This window comes from Octopus bimaculoides, chromosome 25 (assembly GCF_046866305.1).
Source record: "Octopus bimaculoides isolate indiv1 chromosome 25, ASM4686630v1, whole genome shotgun sequence".
NCBI lineage: Eukaryota > Metazoa > Mollusca > Cephalopoda > Octopoda > Octopodidae > Octopus > Octopus bimaculoides.
In genome coordinates, this window is record NC_142952.1 from 8,366,271 (window position 1) to 8,394,069 (window position 27,799).

At 35.8% G+C, this 27,799-nt stretch overlaps 4 protein-coding genes across 6 annotated transcripts; 3 read left to right on the forward strand and 1 right to left on the reverse strand.

Annotated features, from left to right (window-relative positions):
• Positions 1-233: 233 nt before the first annotated feature.
• Positions 234-4,670, forward strand: LOC149131068 (uncharacterized). Of its 2 annotated transcripts, none has more exons than XM_089341967.1 (2): positions 234-688; positions 2,663-4,670. In XM_089341967.1, the coding sequence occupies exon 2, from the start codon at positions 3,247-3,249 to the stop codon at positions 3,751-3,753; it is 507 nt and encodes a 168-aa protein (XP_089198093.1). In that variant the 5' UTR covers positions 234-688; positions 2,663-3,246; the 3' UTR covers positions 3,754-4,670. The 2 variants fall into 2 exon arrangements, with proteins under 2 accessions (XP_089198093.1, XP_089198092.1); XM_089341966.1 differs by having other exon boundaries at positions 234-319.
• Positions 4,671-6,020: 1,350 nt separating this feature from the next.
• On the forward strand, positions 6,021-11,361 carry LOC106868270 (uncharacterized). Its single transcript, XM_014913455.3, has 2 exons — positions 6,021-6,294; positions 7,095-11,361. Exon 2 carries the CDS (start codon positions 7,437-7,439, stop codon positions 8,949-8,951), a length of 1,515 nt encoding a protein of 504 aa, XP_014768941.1. The 5' UTR covers positions 6,021-6,294; positions 7,095-7,436; the 3' UTR covers positions 8,952-11,361.
• A 1,525-nt stretch (positions 11,362-12,886) lies between these two features.
• Positions 12,887-16,604, forward strand: LOC128250668 (uncharacterized). Its single transcript, XM_052976233.2, has 2 exons — positions 12,887-13,234; positions 14,536-16,604. The coding sequence occupies exon 2, from the start codon at positions 14,903-14,905 to the stop codon at positions 16,517-16,519; it is 1,617 nt and encodes a 538-aa protein (XP_052832193.2). The 5' UTR covers positions 12,887-13,234; positions 14,536-14,902; the 3' UTR covers positions 16,520-16,604.
• Positions 16,605-18,079: 1,475 nt separating this feature from the next.
• Positions 18,080-27,570, reverse strand: LOC106868272 (uncharacterized). Of its 2 annotated transcripts, none has more exons than XM_089341948.1 (2): positions 27,228-27,570; positions 18,080-24,022 (listed from the first exon to the last, which is right to left on the reverse strand). In XM_089341948.1, exon 2 carries the CDS (start codon positions 23,721-23,723, stop codon positions 21,705-21,707), a length of 2,019 nt encoding a protein of 672 aa, XP_089198074.1. In that variant the 5' UTR covers positions 23,724-24,022; positions 27,228-27,570; the 3' UTR covers positions 18,080-21,704. The 2 variants fall into 2 exon arrangements, with proteins under 2 accessions (XP_089198074.1, XP_089198073.1); XM_089341947.1 differs by lacking the exon at positions 27,228-27,570 and adding an exon at positions 25,834-26,788.
• Between the last annotated feature and the right edge of the window lie 229 nt (positions 27,571-27,799).

Consider the following 27,799-nt stretch of genomic DNA (forward strand, 5'->3'; position numbering starts at 1 on the left):
TCACTTTTTTTTTCGAAATTTCTTTTTTTAAACCGCGTAGACCACTGGTTATATGTTATACATCGGTGAAATAAGATATACATAAATGTTTACTAAATAAATAAGCAATGAATTATCATTCTATTTTAAATATGCTCAAAGATATATATATCGAAATTGGCTAAAAAACATAAATTGCGGCGAGATACGAATGTATGGCGAAAGATGTTAGGAGCTCCATAGACGTTCTTAACACTTCACGTAAAGTTCTTTGATAAAGAAATCAGTTCTATGGTAGTTTGGTGAAAAGTTACAAGACTCTGGTTTACTGTGAAAAGAGGTAAGTTGACTAAGATTTGGGTAAATTTTGGGAACTACACGAGAACGCTTTTCACTAAGACATAAAAAACCTAATGCGTCGCAAACTCCTTATTTTTGTTTGGAAAAAATGTGGCGGGAAACGGAACTCCCATCCCTGAATCATTGGAAATTTTTATTTATTTTTTTTTTTTTCGTTGAATGAATTATGGTGACCTCTTAATATGCCACGAAACACATTTTTTGGTTCGGAAAACGTGGGGTGGGGTGGGGTGAAATCATCTGGGTTGGGAGAGGACTTTCGGTTAATGTTTACAAGTACACCGGCACGAAAAAAAATCCTTGGTAAAGATCGGCGAAGACACTTTTTACGGAAAAGCCCGATATTTAGGTAATCGTACCGAAAGATCGCCGGATTCCTATGTTTTCGATGACGGAGATTCTGAATATACCAAAAACCATTTTTTCAAAATTTTTAACTCCCCCTCCTAAATTTTTAAATTTTAACTTTTTTTCGAATTATTTTTCGGAGCTAATGCATTTTTTTGAAAAAAAATTTTCAGATTCCTACGTTTTAGATGTCGGAGATTACAAATATGCTAAAAAAAATTTTAAACCCATCCCATTAAAATTTTCGATTGTGTTTTACTTTAAAGAGATCGTAGCGAATTGACGAACTATATTGCAAATCGAAATTAAATACAGACAAAAACATTAAAGTGAAAAGAATTTGAGTTTTACTTGTGCTTATAATCGTAAATAATATTTTAATGTAAATTACACATACACTATCTGTCTGTCTATTTATCCTTGTCCGTTTATTCATAAAATATATTTGTCAACTGAATGTGGCAATCCTATAAAAGACGGTGTTATTGTAGTTATCAGCTCCAGGAAGACAATCATATCTATCTATCTCTTTATACACATATATCTCTATGCTTATTGAATATGGAAATTAAGAATATGGAGTGGGGAAATAATAATTTAAAATTTTGGAAACGTGGTTTCTTGCATATTCGGAATCTCCGCCATTTAAAACTTATAGGGTGAAAGATTTCGGAAAAGTTCAAAATTTTAAATGGTGGGGTTACAAAATTTTTTTTTTTTTTTTTTTGCATATTCGTAATCTCCAAAGTCTAAAACGTAGGAATCCGAAACAAAATTTTCAAAACAATACACCCACACAGTCTAAAGTCTGGCCCTGTGCCTTGTTTGCTGTGAATGTGCGAACAGAATCTTTTGTAATCTGTCCATCTACGATGAGAAATTTAAAAAAAAAGAGGTTGTATCGCAAATCTAAAGCCTCTAAATTCAAACTATACAGGGCGGGGGTGGAATCCAAAGTTAATCCTCGTCGCTGGAATTTTAACAAAAAAAATCAAAGGTGATTTATGAATACAAAACTCAATATTGGTAATTGTTCGTAAACCGATTAATTCTGAACCAAAGCCATCACAATTATTTCTTAATAAAGTCATCCTAAATTAAAATTTCGTATATGGCGTAATTCAGTGAAGAAGTAAGTTGGCTTACTTCCCTTTGCTTCTTTTATCAATCATCTCCCCCTTAATTTTTATCTAGTTTTTTTTTTACGCCCATAAACTGAACAATTACCCTCATTATCCACTAAATAATCATGCTTCTGCATATTTTTTTCGCTAAAAACCTGCCTGATTACCTCCTTCATAATCCTGTGAAACCTTTTGACCATTGGTCCAGCCATTTGATCGTGAAGAGAGTACAAACAGACAGAGGGACATAACGCCCGTTATAGTAAGATTCCATATTCTGTAACCTGTAATCCGCATTTTTAGAGCAAAATATATTTCGTGAACATCCCAGCCCTCATCGTAGTTTTCACAATTAAAATTATATCCCACCACCCACACACACTCTAAAACAATATGACTTTCATTAAAAAAAATCTTCTTTCAAAAACCCATGTTCTTCAATAGTTTTCATCCCCTCACCTAAAGAAATTGTAAACATGGGGTAAATATGGATCCACTATATTTAGTTTCATTCAGATTATATTGAATAGAAAATGTGAAAAAATGTTGGTAAAAGGAAGAACGTCCAGCTGTCGAAAATGTGCCTCAATAAATTCTGCTTGACCCATGCTAGCATTGGACAGTGATTGCTGAAACAAAAATGACGATGATATATTTACATATACTCTAGTGTAACACACATACATACATACACATATTTCACAGTCCACAGTATTGAAAACGGAGGGTTACTTTGTTCAACTAAAAGTCTATTTTATACTTATTGTTTGTTAGTGTACAAACTTAGTAAAATATTCATTACTGAATTTTAGATTTTTTAACTATATCTTTGTATTCCTGTTTTATTTCAGAATATATGATGACATTGACATGAAATACGTCTGTATCTTGGACACATCATCAACATTGCTCATATTTCAAAGACTAAAGGAAGATGTTGAATAGATGTAAACTTGGAGAAATTCATCAGTCAGTGTGCAACCTCATCAGGTATTGACAAAGATCACAGTTTGTTTGAAGCATTGGAGAATGAATATTTGCAGAAATATAATACCAAAAGGAGAAGAAGAAAAGAAACCTATGCCTATTGTGGTGATCATAGAAATATGGAAAGCAAGCTTAATTATAAAACACAATGTAGAATGATTGATTTTTCTGCTGATATAACAAAAGAGAAAGATAAAATATCAAATTATTGTGAAATTTGTGGTAAAACATTATCTCAAATGGCTCACTTAACTAGACACAAACAGTCATATAATCTACAAGTCATATCACTGTGATGTCTGTGGTAAATCATTCTCTTGGAATGATTACATTATTATTCATAAACACAGTCATACAAGAGAGAAGCCATACAAGTGTAATGTCTGTGTAAAATCATTTTTATTGCCTAATCATTTTAACACCTCATAAACGTATTCATACAGGAGAGATGCCATTCTATTGTGACATCTGTGGTAAGACATTCTCTCAAAGTAGTGCTGTAATTAAACACAAACGTACTAATCATACAGGTGACAGACTATATCGTTGTGATATTTGTGGTAAATCATTCTCCGAAAGTAATTTAATTACCCACAAACTTATTCATACAGGAGACAGGCCATTTAGTTGTGATGTCTGTGGTAAATGTTTTGCTCTCGATCGTCATTTAACTCGTCACAAGCGCACTCACACAGGAGAGAAACCATATCAGTGTATTACTTGTGGTAAATCTTTCTCCCAAAATGTTCATTTAACTAAACACAAACATATTCATACAGGAGAAAAGCCATATTGCTGTGTTACTTGTGGGAAATCATTCTCTCGAAATGACCACTTGACTAATCATATACGCACTCATACAGGAGAGCGGCCATACCATTGTGATACCTGTGGTAAATCGTTTTCTCAAGATGGTCACTTAATTAGACATTCACGTATTCATAAAAAGCAGTAACCATATCACTCAAAAATAATTCCCAGAAATAAATATAGAATAATTTATGTCACAGTTTTCTACAATAACTTCCTGTTGCTTAAATCTAAACATGCATCTGGTTCATTACAGCTTGATTGATTCTGCACATCACATGACTATTTCTAACCAAGCAATAATCAGCTACTTTCCATATATTCTACTTTGGAAATGTAGACTTCATTTGGTGCATTCCTAGTTTAAAAACAGAAACTAAATTATTTTCCCATCAATTTTTTTTTCCCCACCAGACTCTGTGGTCACTAATTAGGAATTACCCTCATAATCATTCTGTATGTTTATTTATTACAAATTATTTTCCTTTCTGGGTGGGTAGACAGAGTTTGCCATTGCTCAAAATTGATCATTTATTTACATCTGTGTGTATAAGTCTGAGAAAGTTTCTTTTTTATTTGTGTGTGTGGAAGACTCACAGTTGCTTCTTATTTCTTTATTGCCCACAAGGGGCTAAACATAGAGGGAACAAACAAGGACAGACAAAGGTATAGGTCGATTACATCGACCCCTGTGTGTAAATGGTACTTAATTTATCGACCCCAAAAGGATGAAAGGCAAAGTCGACCTCGGCAGAATTTGAACTCAGAGCATAACGGCAGATGAAATACTGCTAAGCACTTCGCCTGGCGTGCTAACGTTTCTGCCAGTTCGCCACCTCACAGTTGCTTCTATAAAACCTCTGCCATCAAATAGGTCAGTATGGAACCAATAACATCAAACTAAAGTACCAAAATGTTTCATATTCAAATGAAACGCATTTGTATATTGCAGTGAATACAGAAGAATTACAGAAAATGAATTATGTGTAAACAAGCTTGAATGTAAAACAGAATCGAAAAGGCTCGATTTTGCTAATGATTTAATAAACAAGAAAAGAAAAACATCAGCAGACTCTTCCTTTATTTTCTATATATCCACACTTTTGTTTGTTGGATGCTGTGCTTTTCTTTGTTCTTTCTTTCATTTCTGTGACATGCACTACCTTCTTTTAAAACATATAACCTTTGTTTATTTCATGAGTTTGATTTGGAGGATTCGTTGTCAATCATGGCCTGAATTTCACCAACAAGTTCAGAAGTTCTTTTCTTATCAGAACGATCAGAGTTAGTTTTCCGAACTGCCGTCCCTTCCTAATCACCATTAGACTCACCCAACTGTTTCTGAATCCTCTGGACTGTCCTCAGATTGACGCCCAAACACACTGAAATGTTCGCCCTGGAGCTTCCGGTGCAAATGCCAAGCAGTACAGCATGTCGTTTCCAAATTTCTGGCAGAGTGAATTGCGTCATGGTGCTGTTTTTCTCACAGACGGTACCTAACTGGCCCTACCATACTGTATAGTCGACAAAATGAAAAGCAAACAATGTGCGAAGTTAGAAATATAAAATGGCGACAATTTACCTATCACACCCTGTATGTGTGTATATATATATCAAATCGACATTAATTGTTCAGGTGCATGGTGTGCCATACGTCAGATGTCAAAGTGATGAGCAATGTAAGCTTCAGTGTTTTGCTCAAGAAAACAACGCACTGTCCTGTCAAGGAATCGAACCCACGATCTTGCAATTGTGATATCTCACACTTCTTTGCGGTCACTTCAACTTCTGACGTGTGGTACACCATGCACCTGAGGGGGTAATGTTGATTTGATGGAATTATAAAACCGTATTTGTCAGACTCCAGTGGTTAGGCGAGCTGACCAACATTTCCCCTTGATCGAAGGGGGTACTAGTGCAACGTGAGACGAAGTGTTTTGTACGAGAACACAACACGCTGCCTGGTGTGGGGATCGAACTAACCACTAGGATATGCGCATTCACAAATTAATACACATTATAGGTGGCACTCCGTCGCTTACGACGTCGAGGGTTCCAGTTGATCCGTTAAGTTAACGTGCAAGTGGCTGAGCACTCCACAGACACGTGTACCCTTAACGTAGTTCTCGGGGATATTCAGCGTGACACAGTGTGACAAGGCTGACCCTTTGAATTACAGGCACAACAGAAACAGGGAGTAAGAGAAAGTTGTGGTGAAAGAGTACAGCAGGGTTCGCCACCATCCCCTGCCGGAGCCTCGTGGAGCTTTAGGTGTTTTCGCTCAATAAACACACACAACGCCCGGTCTGGGAATCGAAACCACGGTCCTATGACCGCGAGTCCGCTGCCCTAACCACTGGTCCATTGCGCTTCCACAATACACATTATGTATAATGGTGTACACATACGCATGTATCGATGTACGTCTGCATACAAGTTCATTCACATGTCATTCAGTCTGCTTAATTAATAGTTTTCTCATGTTTTGCGCATGCTCAACCGGATATTGAGCACATGCCATCCATAGATTAGCATCACCAAAACAAATTAACAAGAAATATATAAAGTCAGGTGAAAATAGTGTTGTTATCTACGAGATTATCACCATATATTTAAATGCCTTAATATATTTATCTACCAGTTCATTTGTACATTTTCGATTCTATACTGGAGGCTTACGATTCAGGTAAAAGTTTATATTTACAATTAATCAATAGGTTACAGAAATATAGTTACTAAGCCATAAAACTTCCACTGTTAAATCTCAAAGTTTTAAACTACCGATCCATGAGATCGCTACTTTCCTATCAAATTGCACAACTGCAGAATGTGTTGACTGGGCTCTTCATGTTCCACACTTAATCAATTTTGGTATGACCCATCGTTTCGTTTGATCCCCGCTGCCTCTTTTCTTCTGTACATCAGTTTTTGTTTGCGAAGTCCAACAACGCCTTCTTTGAGGTAGATAATATAATCCTTCATCCATCTCGCTATCACAGACGATACTCTTTAGCGATAGCAAGCCCGGCATTTGGTTAGGGAGGAATGCTTCCCTGACGATAGCATATCCCAAAACAGGTACTTAAAGCCAGAAAATATTTCATCCCACATCCCATCAACAATTGCTGATCCTCTGCAAAGCTCATGTGAGGCCCACAATAGAATTGTGTTCCTGCATCTGGGAAGACTGATATCCGAAGTTACATCTAGATGCTCGGCATTGAGTTTCTAAAGAGCTTACTCCAGCTTCTGACCCACAGACGTAGTCTCTTTTCTTTTTCTACTGCAGTAGCTGCTATTCCTTGAAGCTGGTTGTTCCAGTACCTCCATTACTGAGACACACTCAATCCACTTGTCTCTCCATCTCTCGTCGTCATAACCTTTGCAAAAGCCATGAATACTGGCGCTTCCAGACATAACAAGTAAAAAAAAAATATTACTCTTTAAGTATCCTTTTTATCTTATTCTGTTTCTCTTTTATTTCAGCCTATCAAATGACACTTGCTTAAAATTCTTTTACATCAGATACATCAACCAATGTTTATCATCTGCTAAAGACTAAAAGATGTTACACAGCAGATATAACCCAGATTTTATTAATCTGTGGTGAATTTGAGAAAATATTTCTTCCAAACTGAGATTAACAAAAACTTTCTTTCTTCCGGAATATGTAGATGACGATTTTGTAAACTGATTAATCTTGGATAATTTTGTAAAGGTGTTTACAACCATCAAATATATATATATATATCAATGGAAATATGCCTATAGAAATACTTCCATCACTATAGGAATATATAGAAGAGAAAACAAGAAAAACATATTTTGATGAGGGAACAATTTTACCTAAGGTGTTCGGTGACAAACTTTTTTTTTTTGTTTCCTAAAGACATGCAAAAAGAGATAGGGAAATCATCATACCATTGTGATATCTGTAAAAAGTCATTCTCTGAAAAGGGTAACCTTATCATACACAAATATACACATACAGGAGAAAAACCATATCACTGTGAGATCTGTGAGAAATCGTTCTCTGCTCTTGGTAACTTAACTACTCATAAACACATTCATACAGGAGAGAAACCATATCAGTGTGATATATGTGGTGAATCTTTTTCTAGAGGAAACACCTTAACTATACACAAACGTACTCATACAGGAGAGAAGCCATATCACTGTGATGTCTGTGGTAAATCATTTTCTCAAAGAGGCCACTTAATTCGCCACACACATGTTCACTCAGGAGAGAAACCATATCATTGTGATATCTGTGGTAAATCATTTTCACACGGAAGTACCTTAACTAAACACAAACACATTCATACAGGAGAGAAACCATTTCCCTGTGATATTTGTGGTAAATCATTCTCAGTATGTAGTTATTTAACTAGCCACAAACGTATACATACAGGAGAAAAACCTTATCATTGTGACATCTGTGGTAATTTATTCTCAGCAAGTAGTGACTTATCTAAACACAAACGTATTCATACAGGTGAGAAACCATATCATTGTGATGTCTGTGGTAAATCATTTTCTCATGGCAATACCTTAACTAGACACAAATATATTCATACAGGTGGAAAGCCATATCACTGTGATATCTGTGATAAATCATTCTCTACAAGTAGTGACTTAACTTACCACAAACGCATTCATACTGGTGAGAAACCATTTAACTGCGATATCTGTGGATTATCATTTTCTTTAAATCGGGAATTAACTCGACATAGAAGTATTCATACAGGAGTGAAACCATATCACTGTGATATTTGTGGTAAGTCATTCTCTGGAACTTGTGACTTAACTCGACACAAAAGTGTTCATACTGGAGAGAAACCATATCACTGTGATATCTGTGGTAAATCATTCTCTCTAAATGGTGTTTTGACTAGACACAAACGTATTCATACAGGAGAAAAGCCATATCACTGTGATGTCTGTGGTAAATCATTCTCCGATGGGAATACCTTAACTATACACAAGCGGATTCATTCAGGAGAGAAACCATATCACTGTGCTGTGTGTGACATATCATTCTCTCAAAATAGTGAATTAACAAGACACAAAAGTATTCATACTGGAGCAAGACCACATCACTGTGATATTTGTGGTAAATCATTTTCTGGAAGTAGCAATTTAGCCACTCACAAACGTATTCATACAGGAGAGAAACCATATCACTGTGATATCTGTGGTAAATCATTTTCTGTAAGAAATAACCTAACGATACATAAACGTATTCATACAGGTGAGAAACCATACCATTGTGATGTCTGTGGCAAATCTTTCTCTCATAAAGGTCACTTAACTCGACATGTAGCTATTCATACTGAAGAGTGACTGTATCGATATCTAATTTAGCACAGCTACACTACTCATCATAGAGGCGCAATGGCCCAGTGGTTAGGGCAGCGGAATCGCGGTCATAGGATCGCAGTTTCGATTCCCAGACCAGGCATTGTGAGTGTTTATTGAGCGAAAACACCTAAAGCTCCACAAAGCTCCGGCAGGGGATGGTGGCGAACCCTGCTGTACTCTTTCACCACAACTTTCAGTCTTACTTCCTGTTTCTGTTGTGCCTGTAATTCAAAGGGTCAGCCTTGTCACGCTGGATATCCCCGAGAACTACGTTAAGGGTACACGTGTCTGTGGAGTGCTCAGCCACTTGCACGTTAATTTCACAAGCAGGCTGTTCCGTTGATCGGATCAACTGGAACCCTCAACATCGTAAGCGACGGAGTGCCAACAACAACAACACTACTCATCAAATTAAGTTGGGGTTTTTTTTTCTCTCATTAGTACAGTTACTAATTGTGTGAACGTTGATACTTTCTTATTGGGTAATTTAGAAATATTTATTTATGCTCAGTCTGTGTATCTTAATTGGGTTAAGGTATCAAAGTATCAATATTAATATATTTCTAAGGTGATAAGCTGGCAGAATCATTAGCATGCCAGGTGAAACGCTTAGTAGCATTTCAGTCGTCTTTACATTCTGAGTTCAAATTCTACTGGGGCTGACTTGGCTTTTCATTCTTTCAGAATTAATAAAATAAGTACCAGTCAAGCAAATACCAGCTGAGTTCAATGTAATCGACTTACTGCTTTCCCCAAAATTGCTAGCCTTGTGCCAAAATTTGAAATCAATATATTCCTATAAGGAATGTTAAGCTCATTACATATTTTTTTTTTGTCATTCATAAAACGTTAATCAAATTCATTTTCCCAATTTTCTAGATGGCATATCAAGCAATCTCATTAAAATTACTGCTTTACAATATTCATAAAAGACATACTAAGGAGAAAAAGGGTAAAAACATTTATTTTCATTAACAAAATTTATGCAGTACACATTACTGTATTGTGTTCACTGTGGCTAGCAAAATTTGTCTGAAGATCATGTCATATAATCAACCATTGGAGAAAACCATCCTTTTTAACACACCACAAACGTATCGAGGCAAGATTATATTTTATATGATTATATTTGCCATGATTATATTTTATATAACCACAGCTACATTGACATTGTTGAAATAACTTACCAATGATATTTTTAATGAAATTGTTTTTCAGAACGTTTACTGATTTTTCTAAAGGGAGAAAAGATATAACTGGTTTGTCTGACATTGTGGGTAAATATTTGATGAATAAATGTATTTTCATGTATCACTGATGTTATCAATGTACAGTTATGTAACAAATGAACGCATAAACTTTGAAAGAATATGTAAGGTGGGCCAAAAGTCTTGCATGAAACAAGTTCAATACGCTCTGAAACTAAATAAAATAATGATTGATATACATGTGCTTGTACATGGTGAACGAAATGAGTAGTATTAGTAGTAATAGTAGTAGTAGCCCTTTCTACTATAGGCACAAGGCCTGAAATGTGTATGTGTGTGTAGGGGGTGCCAGTTGATTACATTGACCCCCAGTGTTCAACTGGTACTTATTTCATCAACCCTGAAGGGATGAAAGGTAAAGTCAACCTCGGTGGAATTTGAGTGATAATGATAATAATAATTATAAAATAATGTAATATAAATAAAATGTTGAATGTTTTGGTGCATGACTTTTAGCCCACCATGTATGTATGTGTGTGTGTGTGTATGTATATTATATTATAGTATGAATTGATTATATTAATATTTATTTATGTAATATATTTCCCATGTTGCATTTTAACTGGTCATATCAGGCTCAAATATTCTTTGGGTTCATATTCAAACTGGCCAGATCCAACCTTTCACATCTACACTACAATATCATTCTAAAAATACAGTCACATCATTGAAATCTCAAAGCTATGAGACAATGCATGAGTAATTAAAAATAAAGTGAATATATAAACATTACATTTGACTGGGTTATGCTAAATACTCTTTTACTTGTTTCAGTCTTTTGACGGTGACCGTGCTGGAGCACCACCTTTAGTCAAGCAAATCGACCCCGGGACTTATTCTTTGTAAGCCTAGTACTTATTCTATCGGTCTCTTTTGCCGAACCGCTAAGTGGCAGGGACATAAACACACCATGATGTGATTGTTTATTCTTAGAACAACATTGTAGGGTATACGTGAGAGGCTGCACATGGCCAGTTTCAATGTTAAAAGGGGCTCAATGACTACTTTGCATATTGATTTGAATTGAACATGTTTTCCATACAAGATGTCACCATAGATTCTTAATCTTTTCTCATTCTCAACTTTGTAAATATTGTTAATAAACTGAAGTTTAATAAATCTGATTTATTCTCGAATTATTCTATTATTATTTTAAATGTAAAAAATTTTGCTCAAAATTGTGCTGACTCATCCATCAACTGTAGATGTCATAGATTTAGTCTATGTGCAGTAATAGTTACATATTTCTCTAAACTGATTTTATTTAACTGTTTACTTTGAAACCGTGTTATTCATTAGTTTCAAATTTTGGCACAATGCCAGAAATTCCGAGGAGGAGTAAGTCAATTACATCAACCCCAGCGATCAATTGGTACTTACCAAGGTGCTGTACAGAGGGACTGAACCTGTAACCAATTGATTGTAAAGTGAGCTTCTTAACCACACAGTCATGCTTACACTTTTTGCGTATAGACAAGGACAGCTGTGTAAAGGAGTGCCAGTCTCTAACTGTGGAACCCAGGAAGATATGGAACGAGTTGGTGAAGTATGGTCTCCAAACGTTGGGCCTCACAGGGGCAATGACAAGTTACCAAGACCTTTGACGATATGCTGTACTTGAGAAGACTTGTCAAGCCAAGTGAAATCATAGTTGTGGATAATGCTAATGTCAAGTAACAGGCACATAAAAAGCACCCTTCAAACGTTGGGCCTCACAGACGTGATAAATTACTGAGACCTTTGGCCATATACCGTGCTTGAGAAGACACATCAAGCCAAGTGAAATCACAGTTGTGGCTGATACCAGTCATGTAACTGGCACCCGTACCAGTGGCGCATAAAAAGCACCCATTACACTCTTGGACTGGTTAGCATTAAGAAGGGCATCCAACTGTAGAAACCATGCCAAATCAGATTGGAACCTGCTGCAGCTTAACAGTTTCAGTCAAACCGTCTAACCCATGCCAGCATGGAATTTGCAGATGTAGAAGAGACGCCACCTTTATCCTTTCTAGTCGGCACCGTGCATTCCTTACTCTTTCACTCTCTACTGATAGACGAACTTTTTCTACACTATCAACTACTAATCAGCAATCCAACCTTGTCACTATCACTAGAACTGCTACCGTCTCTTTAACTACTTGTCGGGCAAACGAATAAACATACGTAAATAATATTTCTTCCTTCTTCGTGTTGATTCTTCGATGTTCTCTGGTTACACCGACGCGAGAACCTTGAAGCGTTACATCTATACGCTATGTTACGTAGTGGGCTACATCATATCGACCTGATATGGCACAGCACATCCAGCCTGCTACACATGCACAAAACGAAATGTTCGTACAGAAGATTTTCTTTTTATTCCTAATAAATAGGACACATAGAGGGGACAGACAAAAACATATATGTGGTCCTCAACCTTTTACGAGTGATCTATCGAATGGGTAATTAATGGATGCTTTAATGAATATAAAAATATATATACATATAAAAATGTCCGTACAGAGGATGCTGGACGGTGATGTTGGTCACATTTTAATAGTGGTCCTCAAATTTACAAATACCAGTCCCATGTCGCCACATTCTAAAATATTTGGCCCCGTCTTCTTTATTAATTAGTTAACTAAGCAAACTTTACCTCCGTTTAATTCATTTCTCTTTGTCATGGCGTTGGATTAGCTTAAAATTTAAAACAGTCGTAATTTTATTATTAAGTATTAGCACGTTATCTACCAACTTCGCAATCTTTAGCATCCCCTCTCAAGAAACACTTTGTTAATATGTAGACACATATTTCATACCGAAACAGCAAGTTATAAGGTCACTGCCTCGTAGTGACAAGATACGAATCTACGGCTGAAGAAGTTAGTTATCTACATGAACATTGGGTGCAGAACAAAGTTGAGGAAACATTTTTTAAACTTCATTCTAACACCGAGTTATTTATTTTAACAGTTTGGAGGGAAATACGATAATCACTGTTTGCATCTGAAAACGGTAAGTTGGCCAAAGTTTACTTTAAGGCTGTAATAATGTATGTATATAAGAGAATTATGGATATAATACAGAATGTGCGCCTCCTCCGCCCCGAGCTTGCTTCCCGTAACTTAGTTTAAAAGGCATATTTCTTTAGGGAAATGTTTTTGTGCGATGTTTTAGAGTTCGATTATCTTGATGAAATTTGAGAAAAAGAGACCTAACTGTAATTCTACTCCTTCGGAAATGTATCAAGGGAAGTTCATTCGGTAATCTTCCAGTTTCGAGAGGTAAAAGAAATAAATAAAAATATTCAAGGAAAATAACTGAACGACTTATTATCCGTACTACTTTTTTTCGAAAACAGCATGCGACGGAATTTTTTTTTATAAAAGTTTAAAATGTGTTTTTCTTTTTACAAACAGCATGCGACGGAATTTTTTTTAATAAAAGGTTAGGGTTAGATGTTGTGCAGCCGGTCTTCCATGAGGCATTTTCGATTTCTCTTAAGAAACTATGATAGTCAATCACGTGATTTATTTATAAATAAAGTAGTACGGATAATACTGGTAAGACGTTCAGTTATTTCCCTTGTATTTTATTTACTTTTTTAACCTCTCGAAACTGGAAGATTACCTGTTAGAATTATATTTCTAGTTTAATGAAATGAATTTACAGCTGCTATAAAATCAATTACGTAAATTGATTAAAACGATGGCTGTTATATGTACATTAGTTTCAAAGCTGTTTGTTCGAATGATATTTTGATATGTGGAAACTTACCAGTTTTCTAGTTTTTCTGCACTCAGGAGAAAAACAAAAATACATTATGATGACATTCAGGTCTATTCTCATTATTTTGAGGCCTCGAGACATTTTGAAGTGTTGAGGAAAGAGAGGTACAAGCCAGCGAAGATTTGATGCTCAAATATATAAAAACAGTTATAATTATTTCTTGTTGTGGTACCAAATTACAAATTTTTATCCTGGATTATGAGCTGTTATGAGTTTCCATTCTGATATGTGGTTGAAATTGGGTCTTGTTTCGTTATGAACTCTTTAACGAAAACACAAATTGCTCATCACACAAGTCCCATCCTTCACAGAAAATTTTAGACACGTTTGTACATTTATATTTTTGGTTATGCAGTAAATGCCTAACTGAAAAAAAAAATTTTTTATGACAAATTAAAGAGTAAAGTTCAATTGTTGAGTTAAAGATTTAAGTGGTTCTGCTAAATAATGCAGTAAAATATCAGTTGTTGAATATCTGCTTTGTAAATATTGTTCTTAATCTTATATTGTTTCTTTCTCTATTTCAGAATATTCAGATAGCATTAGCATAATGAAATTTAAAATGCATCAAGAACATTTAAGAACTTTTGAAGACTAAAGGAAGATGTTATAGAGAACTGATAAAAGCTTGCTTATATAAATCTTCATTGAATTGCTGTCTGAAGTTTGAATGGAATAGATTTGTGCCATTAAATTAGATTTGGACAATTTTATAAAGGTATTTGCTGCATCTTTGAACATCAACAAAGATCACTGTGGTTGGAAATATCGAAGGAGATATATTTATTAAGAACAAAATATTAAGACAAAAAAAAAAAAGGAAAATTATGTGGAAGAGAAGAATTATTAAGAAAAATTCTAAGAAGCAGATTAAATATATAACAGTCTAAAACTATGGATTCTGCTGATAAGATGACACATAAAGACATAGGAAAATTATTACAGCCCTGTGGTGATAAATCATTTTCCCAAAGAGTTAACTTCGCTGCTCACAAAGATATTAATGTAAGCAAGACACTATATCACTGTGATGTCCGTGATGAAACATTCTCTCAGACGGATCATTTGATTAATCACAAAGGTATCCAGACAGGTGATAAGCTATATCATTGTAATATCTGTGATAAATCGTACTCTAAAAAAAGTATATTAAATAAACACAAGTATATTCATACAAGAGAAAAACCGTATCACTGTGATGTTTGTGGTAAATCATTTTCTGAAGGCGGTAATTTAAATAAACATAAATACATCCATACAGGAGAGAAGCCTTATCACTGTGATATATGTGGCAAATCGTTCTCGGAAATGGGTAATTTGACTAAGCACAAATACATTCATACAGGAGAAAAACCCTATCACTGTGATATCTGTGGAAAATCATTCTTTCAAAAAGTTCACTTAACTACTCACAAACGTATACACACAGGAGAGAAACCATACCACTGTGAGATCTGTGGTAAATCATTCACTGAAGTGAGCACCTTAACTAGGCACAAGCGTATTCATACTGGAGAAAGACCATATCACTGTGATATCTGTGGTAAATCATTCTCTCAAACAATTCAATTAATGATACACAACAGATGTAGTCATGCTGGTGAGAAGTGCAATCTTAAAAAAGAGAAGGCATATTGCTGTAATATCTGCAGTAAATCTTTCTCGATAAAAAGTAATTTAACGGCTCACAAACGCATTCATACAGGAGAGAAACCATACCAGTGTGATATCTGTGGTACATCATTCTCTCAAACAGGTCACTTAACTACTCACAAACACGCGCATACAGGAGAGAAACGATATCATTGTGATACCTGTGGTAAATCATTCTCTGCAAAAAGTAAGTTAAATGAACATAGACATATCCATACAGGAGAGAAACCATATCATTGTGATATCTGTGGTAAATCATTCTCTCAAACAGGTCACTTAACTACTCACAAACACACACACACTGGAGAGAAACCATATCATTGTGATATCTGTGGTAAATCATTTTCTCAAACATCGCATTTAACTATTCATAAACGTATGCATTCAGGTGAGAAACCTTATCAGTGTGATATCTGTGGTAAATCATTCTTCCAAAATAGTGATGTAACTAAGCACAAATACATTCACACAGGAGAAAAACCATATCGATGTAATATCTGTGGTGAATCATTCACTAGATATAGTACCTTAACTACTCACAAATACAGTCATACAGGAGAGAGACCTTATCACTGTGATATCTGTGGTAAATCATTTTCTCAAAACAGTGCTTTGACTAAACACAAATATGTTCATTCCAGAGAGAAACCATATCACTGTGATATCTGTGGGAAATCATTTTCTCAAAGTGGTGCTTTGTCTAAACACAAGCGTATTCATTCCAGAGACGAACCATATCACATTAATATGTGTGGCAAATCATTCTCTGTAGCAAATGACTCCTGTCTGTATAAAGATACACTTCCTGAATTACTCCAATCGGCATTCCAGAAGCCTGAAGGAGTTGAGGTCCCATAACAGGCCTGTGAAACTTGAAGTAGCATGGGACCAAATCAAACAGTTTTAAATAATACATGTAATTCCTACTGTGTTAAGTGCTTTTTTCTTTTGTTTGTCCACTCAATCGCATGTGTGTAATATGTATGTATAAATAATATATGAGTATATGCATATATATGTACATACCTTCATCTACATGTATATATAGATGCATATCTGGGTACATGACATAGCAAAAAAAAACATGGACAAAATGATAAACAAGGTACAGAAAACACAGAGGCTACCACCATTATAACACCTTCTTCAGCTGCCACCATTATAACACTGGCGTTTCGAAGAGTTATATATATATATATATGATAAAAGGTAAAGCCCTCCTTCAGTCATGACTGACCACGGGATGCACCTAGAAAGTTCCCCTCTAGGCACAAGTCTGAGCAAGTTTATTTGTGGAGGACCAGTAGTTGCCCATGCATACCAGTGTCCCCTCTCTACATCACCAATGTTATCCAAGGGAAAAGCAAAGACTGATTCAGCTTAGCACCAGTGATGTTGCAGCTCATTTCTACAGCTGATTGAGCTGAAGCAACACGAAATAGAGTCTTGCTCGTATATATATATATATATATATATATTAGGTTGTCAAGAAAGCTCTTGCAGTTTTTAACCTTTAAATTCAGATGCACATATCTCGGCTCAAGCAAAACTTTATTAATCGAAATAAACACCATCAGAATCAACACACTTTTGCCAATGCGAAACAAGTTTATTTATGCCAGTAGCATAAAAATCCTGTGTTCTGGTGGCGATGAAGTCGTGTACCTGTGAAAGAAAGAAGAAAAGGATTACAGTTGAAAATCTAACTCACTTGATTGCTAGAGGTTGATTGGAATGGCATCTTGCATACACATCGAGATTGTGTGAGACTTGGTAATAGAAGAGGGTGTAAAAGCATCGCAAACCTGCTTGTTTCCTTCCAACTAGCTGAAAGGTACTGACTTGATTTCAAAAAAGCAACAGGGATAACTGCTAATGGGTTAAGCATCGCCTGACTGGCCTTCGTGCGGGTGACACGTAAAAACACCCACTACACTCTCTGAGTGGTTGGCGTTAGGAAGGGCAACCAGCTGTAGAAACTCTCCCAGATCAGATTGGAGCCTGGTGTAGCCATCCGGTTCACCAGTCCTCAGTCAAATCGTCCAACCCATGCTAGCATGGAAAGCAGACGTTAAACGATGATGATGATCACTGAAAATTCTCCAAGTCTGGTTTTGTAAAGGATGCAAGAACTTTCCCCCCATGCCCACACATTGCACAGACATTGGCATGGCTCCAGTTAACTTAGGCAGATGTGTATGTTGCCTTCATGTAGCTTTTTACACCTGTTTTTTGTTGTTTTTTTTCTGTGTCACCACCATGATTTGGACAAGTACACACTGCATATTTGCTACTGAAATATGTGTGAAACTGCAAATAAATAAATGGACAGACAAACAAACCAACAGAGAGTAAAAGATGTGTGAATGCATACAGATGCAAAAGAAGCTGGAGAAAATACAACTCAAAGACCAAAGATAGAATATAATATAGTGTTTTATTGAAGCTGAAAAATTTTTACTCCATGTTTCATGTAACCAATGATCAGAAAGAAGCAAACTTCTGGAAAAACACAATGTTTTATAAATGGCTATAAATGGTGCAGTGATAATAATTATTTGGTAAATAATCAGATAAAGAGTTGAAGCTGATTGAACAAGGAGTCAAAAGTAATGGAATATGTTGGATAATACAAGTGACTGTTTAGAAAAAATTTATAAACATTAAAAATGAATTTAAAAAATTAACTCACAATACATTGGTTACTGGGAAATGGTTCTGATAAAATTCTGTGCTGCAATTTAAATGCTGAAGTGAATACAACAGCCCCCCGCAAGCCCTCAAATGGCCTACAAACACCTTTCATGCTGCAATTGTATATATTTATTTAAGCAACAAAATTTCCCTTAACAAAATGATTCTGCATGCGTGTGTGTGCGTGTGAATAAGGGGTCACAAAGCAGCCTTCGCATAATAACCAAATCTCCTTCAAATCTTTATAGTAAGCCTAATGATTGAAATAGATTTCAATATCTTAATTTTCTCATTAAGATCTTGCTTCTTTCATGACCCAGTAGGTAAGGGTGATCAGAAGTGGAAGCTTCAAGTTTCTGCCAGGAATTACAAGGGACCTTATTAAATATTTTTTTAAGTAACCAATTTTCCCTCAACAAAAAGATTGTGTGTGTCTATGTGTGAAGAAGGGGCTACAAAGCAGCCTTGATATAGTAACCAAATCCCCCTCAAAATTTTTATAGTAAACCCAATAATTGAAATAAATTTAAATATTGTAATTATCTCTTTAAAGTTGTTACTTCTTTGATTGTCCAGTAGGTAAGTGTGCTTAGAAGTAGTAACTGAACACACCAGTAGAGTTTCAGGTCTCTGCTAGGAACTGCATGGGGTCTCATTAAATATTTTCATTTAAGCAACCAAATTAACCTGAACAAAAAGATTGTGTGTGAAGAAGTGGCCACAAGGCAGCCTTCACAGAGTAATCAAATTGCCATCATATCTTTATGGCAATTCCATTAATTGAAATAAATTTAGATATCTTGATTTTATTAAAATTATTGATGATTTAGTAGCTCAGTAGGTATGGGTGTTGCAAAGTGGTAATATAACAAATGGAGGTTTCAAATCTCTTCCAGGAATTACAAAGGTTCTTATTAAATAGCATTTTTATTTACACAACCAAATTTCCCTCAGCAAAAAGATTGTCTGTGTGAAGGGGCCACAAAGCAGCTTTGACATAGTAACCAAATCTCCTCCAAATCTTTATAGTAAACCCAATAATTGAAATAAATTTAAATATCTTAATTTTCTTATAAAAATTGTTATTGCTTTGATGGCCCAATAGGTAAGGGTGTTTAGAAATAATAACAAAATACTGTAGTGGAGGTTTCAAATCTCTGCCAGAAATTACACAATGTCTTATTAAATCTTTTTATCTAAGCAACCAAATTTTCATCAACAAAAAGATTGTGTGTGAAGAAGGGAGTCATAAAACAGCCTTGACATAGTAACCAAATCTCATTCAACTCTTTGTAGTAAGCCTAATAATTGAAATAAATTTAAATATCTTCATTTTCGCAGTAGAATTGTTGTTGCTTTGGTGGCCTAACAGGTCAGGATATTTAAGTGGAGGTTTCAAATCAATGCTAGAAATTACAAAAGACATTATTAAATATTTTGTGTGTGTGTGTGTGTGCAAAGAAAGGGCAAAAAGGCAGCCTTCACATAGTAACCAGATCTCCCTCATATATTTATAGTAAATGCAATATTTGAAGTAAATTTAAGTATCTTAATTTTCACATGAAAATTGTTGCTGCTTTGGTGGCCCAGTTGGTAAGGGTGTTTAAAAGTAGTAACAAGATACCAGCAGAGGTTTCTAATCTCTGCCAGGAATTACAGGGGGTCTTATTAAACATTTTCATTTTTTATCTCTAGAGATTAAAAAAAAAAATGAAAAATTTTAGTAAGACCCCCTTAATGCAGGCCCTGGGTAGGATTGAACCCTGCCCAGGATGTTGAATGTCTAATTGTGTCTCTACCCACGAGACCAACAACACACCCAACATTAATGTAGTAAATTAAGAGATATTTAAATCTATCATAACTAAAGATAAAAAACAAAAACTATCTCATCACAGCTGTAGCTCAGTAATTAATCTCAAATTAGGGACCTGTTTAGATGCCTTTGCAGGTAAGGACATTGATTAGTAAGTAGAGATTTAATGCACTGGGAGAGGGTTTCAATCTGTAACTCTCCCAAGGAATTACAAGAGCAGTGGAGTGCGGGGAGTAAATATTTTATTTTAAAAAATTTCAAATTTTTATAAACACCAAGGATAGTGCTCCTGGAAGGGATTGAACCTTGCTCAGGCTGTGTAATACAGCGTGTGCAACTACCCACATGACAACAACACTAAAAGCAGGCAAAACAGGAGCTATTTAAATTGATTTATATATCATATATTTTTTTTCTTTTACTACCATCAAGATCTGCTTCTGCGGTCAGATTCACCCAGGTTTGTGCCCACAGCTTCCTTGGTCACCGTTCTGACCTCCTACTCAACCGAGCATCTGAAAGATCTCTATATAAATGGGAGTGTATGATTGTAAATTTGTCGCTGAAATGGTATTTCCTGAAGAAAAACAAATTTGATTTTTGAAATCTGTGGCTCATAATCAAGGGATTGCAGGTTCGAATCTCAGAGCAGGCGATGTGTATGTTTATGATCAAAACACCTAAGCAGAAGGTAGGGGCAAACTTCTGCAGACTCTTTCACCACAACTTTCTCTCACTCTTTCCTCCTGCATCTAGCAGCTCACCTGTAACAGACTGGCGTCCTGTCTAGGTGGGGAAACTATACGCCAATGAAACCAGGCATGGCTCAAGAAAGAACAAACAACAATATAACAGCATTATGGTTTCTATTTTGTATGAATATGTTTCAGAACATTTCTATCCATACGAGAATGACTTACCACTGATATTGGAGTGAAATGGTTTCTCACCTGTACAATCGTACCTGTGAGTAGTTAAGGTATTTCCATGAGAGAATAATTTACCACAGATATCGTAATTAAATTGATTCAACACTTGTGTGAATATGTTTGTTACTATCAAAGTGAAAACAAAAAGGAAAAAAGCTCTACTTCATGTCTTAACCCTTTAGCATTTAAACCGGTCATATCCGGCCAAAAGTATTCTGCCTATTCTATGTTCAAACTGGCCAGATCTGGTCTTTCACACCAACCCTACAATATCGTTTTAAAAATTAACAGCTACCTCATCAAAATCTCATAGCTACGAGATAATGCATGATTAGTTCAAAACAATGTGGATAAAAAAGCATTAATTATGGCAGAATAATGTGAACACTAAAGGGTTAAACAGGTCATATGTATAGTTTGCTTTAGGGAATATGGTTTTTGTGGCTGGCTGCCCTACATATCACCATCAATTTCACAGTATATTGGATGTCTTTTACTTTGGAGCCAGCACTAGAGAGGCTGTCATGTTGCTGGCAACTTTAGAGTGCTGATGTATCTGTCCATTTGTCACTCACTTCACAAAGGACGTTTTTGAGTTGATGAGTTATTTATTACAGATATCACTGTTATAAATTTTTTTTTTAGAACCAATACGTTTGTGTTTAGTTAAAGCACAACTATGAGAAAATGATTTGCCACAGATGTCACAGTGATATAGTTTTTTACCTGTATGAATGTATTTGTGACTACTTAAAGCAGTACTTAAGGAGAATGATATACCACATATATTACACTGATATGGTTTTTCTCCTGTATGAATGTGGTTGTGCTTAGTTAGATTACAATTTTGGGAGAAAGATTTACCACAAATATCACACTTATAGGGTTTGTCTCCTGTATGAATACGTCTATGAATTGTTAAATGAGTTGTTTGAGAAAATGATTTATCACACATCTCACAGTGATATGGTTTCTCACCTGTATGAGTACGACTATGAACAGTTAAATAACCTGCCTCAGAGAAAGATTTACCGCAGATGTTACAATCATATGGTTTCTCTCCTGTATGAGTGTATTTATGTTTAGTTAAGAGATAATTCTTTAGGAACGATTTACCACAGATATTACAGTGGAAAGGCTTTACTCCTGTATGAACACGTTTATGAGAAGTTAATATATTTCTACTAGTGTATGATTTACCACAGATATCACAGGGATGCAGCTTTTTTCCAGTATGAGTCAATTTATGTTCAGTTAAATCACCTGTTTCAGAGAATGGTTTACCACAGATATCACAGTGATATGGCCTATCACCAGAATGAAGACGCGAATGCTTTGTTAGAGCCTGCTTGCTAGAGAGCGATTTCCCACAGACATCACAATGGAATGGTTTCTCTCCTTTGTGAGTTAGTTTATGATTTCTAAATTGATTATTTTGAGAGAATGATTTCCCGCAGATATCACATCGGTATGGCTTTTCTCCTGTGTGAATACATTTATTAACAGTTAATGCATTTTTACTAGTGTATGATTTACCACAGATATCACAGGTATATGATTTCTCTTTTGTGTGAATACGTTTGCTGTGTATCGTCAAGTCAGTAGTTCCTGAGAATGATTTACCACAAATATCACAGTGATATAGTTTTTTCCCTGTATGAATACATTTGTGGCCAGTTACTTCACTTGCATAAGCAAACGATTCACCACAGATATCACACTGATATGTTTTTTCTCCTGTGTGAATACGCTTGTGAACAGTTAATCCACTTCCATTAATGAATGATTTACCACAGATATCGCAGCGATATGGTTTCTCTCCTGTATGTACCCGTCTCTTGTGTAGCGTTAATGTACTTGCTTGAGAGAATGATTTAGCACAGACGTCACATTGATATGGTTTTTCCCCTGTATGAACACGTTTATGGCCTCTTAATGCACTTCTATCTGTGAATGATTTACTGCAAATATCACACTGGTAAGGTTTCTCTCCTGTATGAATGTATTTGTGCTTAATTAAAGTAGTTCTAGCAGCGAACGATTCACCACAGATATCACAGCGATAAGGTTTCTCTCCGGTATGAGTACGTCTGTGAGAATGTAAATGAACTTTTTGAAAGAATGATTTTCCACAGAAATCACAGTGATACGACCTCTCTCCTGTATGAATGTATTTGTGTTTAGTTAAATTACCTTTTTCAGAGAATGATTCACCACAAATATTACACTCAAATGGCTTCTCACCTGTGTGAATACGAATGTGCCTAGTTAGGCCACTACTTCGAGAGAAGGACTTACCACAGATATCACAGTGATATAGCATTTCACCTGTATGAGTACGTTTGTGATCATCTAAATGACTTCTGTTAGCGAATGTTCTACCACAGATATTACATTCATAAGGTCTTTCTCCAGTATGGATACGTTTATGAGTAATTAAGATTTGTGATCTAGAGAATGCTTTACCACAGACATCACAATGATATCGTTTCTCTGGTATCTTACTTGTATTAATACATTTATGAGTAGTAAGCTCGCCTTTCAGAGAGAATGTCTTTTTACAGATATCACAGTGGTAGGAGGAGTCTCCTGTCTCTTTTGGAAATTCTTGAGGCAAATCCATACTTCTATAATTCTTTTATTCCCCACAACAATATATGTATATCTTTTAAAATCTTTATCTTTCTTCCTGGGTTGATCAAAGCCTTTCCATGAACTGCAATATTTCCACCAACTTTTATCTCTGTTATCATCAGAAAAGGACTGCGATGTCTTTCTTTAATCTTAGCAAATTTAAGTGTAACTCAGTATCATCTTGTATATATTCCAGGCAATGATAGAGAGAAATGTTACTCAGTTTTCTGTGTAACCTTTTTCTTTAATTTTTTAAGGATTATAAATAATGTCAATGTCTCAGATAGCCTGAAATGATAGAGAAATAGTTTAAGGTATTAAAAATGCAGAGATTCAACAGTGGAAATTTACAATTCTATATTGATAAACCATAAACTTTTACCCCAACAAATAAACTTTACATTTTGCTTTACTATTTAAACTACATGATACAAAGTTGTGTGGAGTTTACTCATTTACAGTCTACATCTACAGAATAGTGATTATGGATTATATCTGGACCAGTGTCTTTAGTTGTTGTACCTTCAGGCCTTACTCAGTCACAAATTTAGTAATGCTCTCAGCTCTTGGAATTCCATTATTTACATCAGGGATATTCTGCTCAACAGTTATTGTAGGTACAGGAGTGGCTGTATGGTACGTAGCTTGCTTACAACCACATGGTTCAAGGTTCAGGCCCACTGCATGACACTTTGGGCAAGTGTCTTTTACTATAGCCTTGGGCTGACCAAAGCTTTTATAGTGCATTTGGTAGACGGAAACTGAAAGGAGTCTGTCGTGTATATATATATATATATATATATATATATATATATGTGTGTGTGTCATTGCATGTCTGTGTTTGTCCCTGCACTAGGCTTACAAAGAATAAGTCCTGGGGTCGAATTGTTCGACTAAAGACGGTGCTCCAGCATGGCCACAGTCAAACAACTGATGTATATAAAAGAATTTGTGACACCATATGCAACCAGAATGTGTGTGTGTGTGTGTGGTGCCACTGAAACGTCGCTGTGGTAGGCACCTCAACTCCACAGGCCCTCACAGTTAGTGTTGCTGCCTAAAATGCTGGTCATTTTGCTCATCACACTGAGTTAAACTTAACCATTAAGCAGGCTCTGGCTTGGGTTAATATCCCCTCAGTTCTGGGGCAGACAAGATTATCCAGAAGTGGTGGGAAGAGTCCAGATGCTCTTACCCTTTGTCCCTAGATATGAGGTAGGTGCCTCATCTGGGATGCCACAGTCTGACTCCTTTGCTTACTCCCACATCCTGGATGCTACAGTAAATGAGAGGGTCACTGCTTCCACAGCCGAACAGAACAAAATCCTTGAGTATCAGTGAACCATTTCTTCCCGCATGTGACGTTTGAGGGGACTACGCTACTAACACCAAAGTTCTTATCATCATTGGCAGCACGCCTTACCAACGTGTCAGGTGATGCTTGGGTGTCCCAATGCCTTAGCCACACCATTGCTTGCGGTAATGTCACAATTGTGTTGGTTTGCTTCATACGATCTGTTGAACTATGTGTTGTGCGACCAGCTGAGGAACTTTTCCTGGCACACTGCATAACAAACAACCATACGAACAAATTCACCTTAAGATTTCCCTGCCATCTATTTGTTTTCTTTTTTCAAATTATGCGTGTAACTCTGAAAAATTTCATTTAAATTCCTTAAGGTAAAGGATGGTCCTCAAAAGTGATTTTTTTTTTTTTCAACGTAGATATAATCTGGATAGAAACATGAGGAAAAGAAGTTAAGGTGCATAAAATATACAACATTCACATTGTTTTGCTACATCAATTTCCGATATAATCGTAAGCTACACGTAACTTAATCACATATCAAAGACATTTGCAGAAAATTTCATTAAAAAACACATTTTTCAGAAAGTTATGGATAAACCGTTTTTATGACGGGAGGGGTACATTTGTGTAAATATTTGTTTTCACATTTATATTATTACTACATCTGAAAGCTATACCTTTCCCAATTCTTATATATTCTCGCTCCAATATAATTACCTACATCCAAGTAAAGCAATTCTATTATTTATATACAGTATTACAGCGTTAAAACAATCGTGTATCAGCTTACCAATTTCAGATGTAAACAGAGAATCAACGTGTTATATGTTATCACCAAACTAAATATCTGATTGTTGAAATGGGGTTCACCGATGTTTTATCAACTTGATTCTACGCCAACATTCAAATTGCTCTGGATTTCTTCAACAACAAAATTTCAATTTATCCCAATGAACGCGTGAAGCTGACTTTATGTCACCAGCCGCATTTTCGATGTCAAATATTATAATGGTAACGTCTCCTTGGAGAGTTGCAGAAGTTGGTGCTGAGTGTTTCTGGTGAAATGTAATTTTTCACAGCGATACTTAGGTTTTAAAAACATTTTAAAGAGAATTTATTTTTTAGAATTTGATAGTATATTGGGAGTTGAAAAACGCGGTAATTATTTCATCAAATATGATATAATAATTACTGTTTTTCCGTCTCTCCCCTCAAATATGATAGCCAAACTTTGGGTGGATGCCATATTTTGTACACGCGTACAGATGCTTATTTATAAATCGCTAATCTCGACACATTTTATTCTCTCTCGCCATTTCCCCGCCTTACCCTTTTCTGTCGAAGAACGTATTGAAAACTTTTCCATTCTTCCGAGCTTCAAACTAAAGAGACTGCTAGTTGTTTCCCTTGCTTGTCTTTTGTTTTCTGTACATTTGAACCTCACACACACACAGATAGATAGATATTTCTAGTGAGCCCACTTGCTTAGAGAGGCCTTAAGCAACCTCGTAAAGCCAAGAGCTTTATAGACTTGAAACCCTGGGCAACGCTACAGACCGGCCGTATCTATCTTTATCTACATATCCTACTGTTCTATATAGCTTAGAGTGTTCTTCTTCGGATTTTGATTTACTGACGATACGTACATATATTGACATAGAACGAAGAAGAATTTTGACGAAAAGATATGGCGACAGCTTTATTTACCTCGGTGACTGCTGAGTGATAGAGTGTTAGTTTTTGGGGGGGGGAATATTCGTAGTCGAAGTAGTTTTAGTGGTAGTTGATATAGAGATGGTATTGGTGGATACATAATTGTATTTTAGGCAGGGTAAAACTACAGGGTTTTACCCCCTGTAGTTATGCCGTATTTTATATATAATATAGGTACTACTAAAGCAGCGCGGACCCGAACGCGCAGTCACGCGTCCGCGCTAGCTAGTCGTGAGTGGTCGATCCTAACCCTAACCTTATCCCTAACCCTATCCCTAACCCGCGTGTGCAAATGAATACGTGTTTAGGGTTAAGGTTAGGATCGAACACTCACGACTAGCTAGCGCGTTCGGGTCCGCGCTGCTTTAGTAATACCTATAATATATACATACATGTTATAGGTAATCTTCCAGTTTCGAGAGGTAAAAGAAATAAATAAAAATATTCAAGGGAAATAACTCAACGACTTACCAGTATTAATATTTTTTTTTATGATAAGTTTAAAATGTCTTTTTCTTTTTACCACATGTAATAAGTCCGCATGGGACTAGACAGTCGTCGCAGGTAAACTTATTTCTAATAAGTCGACGACTCGCACACCATTCCAACATTCTGTATCTTGAGCTACCGCTTAAATCACAGATTTTCCATTATTCCTCTAATATAAATTCACGAGTGAGGATATCGTTTTCAGCAACAATAAGATGTTGTGCAGCCGGTCTTCCACGAGGAATTTTCGATTTCTCATAAGAAACTATGATATTCAATCACGTGTGAGATTCATATATAAACAGTTAACGTCATTCATATCACGTGATTTATTTATAAACAAACTAGTACGGATAATACTGGTAAGACGTTCAGTTATTTCCCTTGTATTTTATTTACTTTTTTAACCTCCCGAAACTGGAAGATTACCCATGTTATATATATTATATATACACACACGCACACATGTGTATATATATATTTATACATATGTGAATAAAAAATAAAAATAACAAAATATTAAAAAAAAGGTTTTGTATGATCGTGTATAGAGG

Bases quoted from the DNA above. Each gene is read 5' to 3' on its own strand.
- LOC149131068 (XM_089341967.1), top strand. From the start codon at position 3,247: ATGCCATTCTATTGTGACATCTGTGGTAAGACATTCTCTCAAAGTAGT.
- LOC106868270 (XM_014913455.3), top strand. From the start codon at position 7,437: ATGAGGGAACAATTTTACCTAAGGTGTTCGGTGACAAACTTTTTTTTT.
- LOC128250668 (XM_052976233.2), top strand. From the start codon at position 14,903: ATGGATTCTGCTGATAAGATGACACATAAAGACATAGGAAAATTATTA.
- LOC106868272 (XM_089341948.1), bottom strand. From the start codon at position 23,723: ATGGATTTGCCTCAAGAATTTCCAAAAGAGACAGGAGACTCCTCCTAC.